The 4,331-nt window shown below is 55.2% G+C and overlaps 1 protein-coding gene across 4 annotated transcripts in view; it reads right to left on the bottom strand.

The window, feature by feature from the left end:
* Positions 1-4,331, bottom strand: part of KMT5C (lysine methyltransferase 5C) — a 17,398-nt gene that overhangs the window by 8,621 nt on the left and 4,446 nt on the right. For 2 of the 4 annotated variants that reach the window (XM_014517290.2, XM_006014945.3), the window contains exons 2-4: positions 610-756; positions 269-434; positions 12-67 (exon numbers count right to left, since the gene is read on the bottom strand). In XM_014517290.2, coding sequence (XP_014372776.1) covers positions 12-67; positions 269-434; positions 610-719 — 332 coding nt within the window. In that variant the 5' untranslated portion in view covers positions 720-756. Of the gene's footprint in view, positions 1-11; positions 68-268; positions 435-609; positions 757-3,847; positions 3,994-4,331 lie in introns of those variants that run through there. The other 2 variants (XM_025196719.1, XM_025196723.1) reach the window with 2 other exon arrangements.

The raw sequence follows: 4,331 nt of genomic DNA, 5'->3' as shown, positions 1-4,331 counted from the left end.
GGGGGCGGCTGCAGGGCAGGATCGTGAAGCCACTCTCGGGCAGGAAGATGCGGAGGTAGCGGAATATCTGGGGGGAAGGATTGAGAGACTCCAATCACAGAACAAAATCCAGGCATCCCAACTCCCAACCCCCTGCCCTAATTCACCAGCCCCCACCACTCCCTCCCAGAGCTGCAACAGAACCCAGGCATCCAAGCTCCCAGCCCCCCCGCTGCTCAAACCCACTCCCTTCCCTAAGCTGGGATAGAGCCCAGACATGGAGAATTACATGAATCTTGAGTGCAGCCTCCTGCTGGCAGCTCCGGTTCTGGAAGTACTGACAGGACCAATCGCCCAGCATCAGGGCCCGGTACGCAGCCTCCAAGTCCCGGCGTCGGCGAAAGGCTTCTACTGCCTCCCGCAGGTGATGCTGCCTCCGGATAGCAGGGAGCGGGCTGCAGGGAAAGGAGACATGGGTACTCTGGGTACACTGACCTCCCAGCCTCAGCCAGCTCCACTCTAGGCACCCCCTAGCCCCAGCCAGTGCTCCTCCCTCCCATTCTGCAGCCCCCGGCTAGTCCTCCTCACCCTGGATCCATGGTCCCAGCCAGTGCCCTCCTCTCCACTCACCTGACATTCATCTTGTGGGTCTTGAAGCCGAGGTAGGAATCCAGCACCAGGCTGGTAGCGAGGTCATCATTTTCACACAGCTCCTTTGCCGTCACCCGGGTTGACCCCATGGTACCTCCAGGACCATGCTGCTCCCTGCTGCCTGGCCTGTGAGGAGGTCCCAAAATACAGATGGGTCAGCATTCACAGCCCTGAGTGGGCCTAGACTGACCTGAACCAAAGTCACAGCAGCTCCCAGGTTAACATAGACAAGGGGTGCTCAACCCCTGGTCCACAGGCCAAGCTGAGCCCACAAAGCCATAGTATCTGGCCTGTGGGGATCCCTACAGGTTGGGAAATTTGGTCACAGACCTGCTGCACTGCTAAATTTCCAAGCCCCGCACAGCCAGATCAGGGCCAGACCAGGCAACAACCCCTTACCCCTGTGCTGCTGGATGGGCTGGGATGCCCCCTGCCCTGCTCTAAATGGTTAGATCAAGCCCCACCATGCCCAGTCTGCGCATTGGATTGGGGCTGCTAGTGGAATCTGGCCCATGGATGGACTGGGCACTGCCTATCTGGCCCATGAGGCAAAAAGTCTGAGCAACATTGATGTCCATGCTCCTCTTTTCCCAGCAGCATTTACCAGCTGAGGGTCCATTCAAAGCCCCTCCTCACCCAGCACACTATGCCTTGCTGAGATACAGCTGCCTCTGGGGTGAGACTAATTAGATGGGGACCTGATGGACAGGCCTGAGATGTGGCCACCTCTGGGGGATGATATATGAGATAATATGAGCATCATACAACGTTCCCAGCAGCCTGGTATCCCCTGCTGAGCCCCTTGTTCCACCCCCAACGTGGTGCCCTCTCTGAGACCCCTGCCCCATAGTCCGGCGTCCCTCACTGGGCTCCCCCAGGCCCAGCCCTTTCCCGTGAAGCACTGGCCTGGAGGCTTGGCAGTGAGTGGGCAGCAGGCAGGGGGAGGCAGCAAGGGATAACTACCTGCCCAGTGACCTGGTGGCAGGCTCTAGCACAGCAAAACCCCTCAGGGATTGCAGCTAAACAGACTGGAATGGAGGGAAAACCAGATATAACCCCCTTCCTTCTCCAGATATCCTTATCTGGCTGGTTCCTCAGCCATGCCATATCCCTTCCCAAGCTGAGAACCCTGGCACCCTGCTTCCAGCCCCCTCCCCCCATTTATAAATAACCTCCAACAGCCATGCCCCCAACCATGACCTGAGCTCACAGCACAACCCACGCACCTGCAAGTTTTCAGGCCTAAAGCACAGGTGCTGGCTGGGAATGGAGGGGAGGGAGTGAGAGGGATGTGATAGACACACATCCACCACCAACAGCAAACTTGGGAAGCCAGGAGCCCAGGTTCTATCCCAGCTCTGGGAGGGGAGTGGGCTCTGGAGATCTGAGGGGTTACAGCAGCACACGAGGCCTGTGAGTCAAGACTCCTGGGTTCTATCCCAGCTTTGGAAAATTAATTCATCTCAGATGGATTAGAGCAGCAGGTGGGGGCTGGGAACCAAGACTCCTGGGTTATGTCCCCAGCTCTAGGAAGGGAGCAGGGCCCACTGGGGAACTGACAAAATAACAAAAACAAGAATGGAGCCAGCAGAAACCAACAATTAAACAGTTTGCTGAAAGCATGGCCCCAAAGGTCATCCCCCTCTCCTCAACACTATTTGTAACATACAGCTCACCCTCCTTCACCCAGGTTAGGTTAAGACAGGCCTGATGCCCCCACCCCATTTCAAGCCCAGAGACCTGCATTGAAGGGTGCTAACTTTAATCCTGTGATTCTCAGTTGCTTCCAAACCATATCCCTGCTCCAAGGCACAGTGTGGGAAGTGTGCAGGGTCACACCCCGCACAACCTGTATTGGCACCCATTAGCTTGTCCAGAATGGGAAGGGACTAACAGTGTAGCAGGTCTTGGTATAGCTCTCCCACCCCCAAAGCAGGCTGAAACAGCTGTGCCACAGGGGAGGGTCTACCTGGCACAGACCAAGGGAGGAAGCCCAGGAGATCTTCCAGCAAGATATTTACCCAGGCGCCCCAACCCCAAACTCTGAAGCTACCTTCCCTCCTGCTTCCAAACGGTCCTTGCTAAAGGCCTCTGAGGCCAGGAAGATGCCCACTCAGCCTCTGGGGCTGCAGAGGCAGGGCACCCTCTGGTGATATAGGGAGATGTAGGTGATACGGGTGTTGAGATTCACCATGCCTCACCCAAGAGGTGGCTGTATGTTGACACGGGGGCCCTTCCCCTAGTGTTGAGACACAACCACCACTGGGATTAGTTACAGGGATTACAGCGACCCAGCATTGAGATGCAGCTGCCTCTAAGGTGAGGCATAGAGGCCAGTTATACAGGAACAGGGGTTGGCACTGAAATGCAACCATCTCTGGGGTGGGGAGTGCTGGGGGGCCGTTTGTAAAGGACATAACCTCTGGCCCTTTTGTCTAAAGCTTCCTGAGCAGGAGATTCTTTGGTCCGTCAGCTAGTGGGACTTGAAGATGCAGTCATGGATTTCAGTTGCAGGGGAACATCATATTACTATTTGGATATTATCTTCCCGGTGTTTATTCATATATATGTTACTGATTTCTTCTGTCTGCTATTGCTTTCATAATAAACTTTTTTGTCATCTTTACTTATGGTCAAGGGAAGTGTAATTTCACAGTATTTGATCATACAGGTGGGCCTCTTCTAAGGAATGGGGGGAACTTTATCTTTTCTGAGCACACAACCAGACAAGGATGTGTTTCTTCTAGCTGCCAGAATCCCCTCTGCTAAGGGATGGGAAGACTTGGGCAAGACAAGGAAAGCTGAGGCATACCAGGCCAAGGAGGTGGCCCCTGGCACATCTAAGTCTGTTCTTAAGGGTCAAGCAGCAGACAGCAGGGAGGGGTTTGGGAAGTGAAACGCACCAATTCACAGCCAAGTAATTCTCTGAGGGGAAGCTCATGCATCCAGTCTGGGAAGAAAGCCACAGCTCTTCCCACTTAGCCACACTGAGGGCACAGGGCACCTGGCTTTCCCAGCCCCCCAGCCTAACTGTATATGATTATCCAGCATTTCTGCACAGACCCCAGCTGAGATCAGCCCCTACTTCCTTCTGTGTCATACAGGCTCCCCTGTCCGAGATCGGCTGCTGTACACAGCCCTCACCTGAGATCAGGAACACCCACCCCTGCCACCCTGCCAGGCATTACGCAGACCCCAACCAAGAGAAACGTGCTACCTATACGTAGAAATTATAAATACCGCCCCCTGCAACCACACACAAGCTGGCGGAGGGTAGGTTTAAGTTGGACATCAGGAGGCGCTACTTCACGGTCAGGGCGGCTAGGGTCTGGAACCAGCTTCCAAGTGAGGTGATGCAGGCTCCCACCCTGGGGGTTTTTAAAAGGAGGTTAGATGACCATCTTGCTGGGGTCGTTTGACCCCCAGTACTCTTTCCTGCCATGGCAGGGGGTCAGACTAGATGATCTGCCCAGGTCCCTTCCGACCCTAGAAACTATGAAACACCAGGCACCGCACCCACACAGACGTGATCCCTGCTCCTAAGCTTGTAAAGAAAGGAAAGAGGGTATAGGGGAAACTGAGGTACACAAAGGTCACAGGGATTCAGCTGAAGTGACCCCTGGCAGAGCACCAAATAGAACCCAGGTATCCTGACCCCCCCCCCCCCCCCCCAACCCAGCATCCGCCCACCACACCGCACT

This window comes from Alligator sinensis, unplaced genomic scaffold (assembly GCF_000455745.1).
Source record: "Alligator sinensis unplaced genomic scaffold, ASM45574v1 scaffold647_2, whole genome shotgun sequence".
NCBI classification, from domain to species: Eukaryota; Metazoa; Chordata; order Crocodylia; family Alligatoridae; genus Alligator; species Alligator sinensis.
This window is presented reverse-complemented; position numbering and strand designations above follow the sequence as displayed.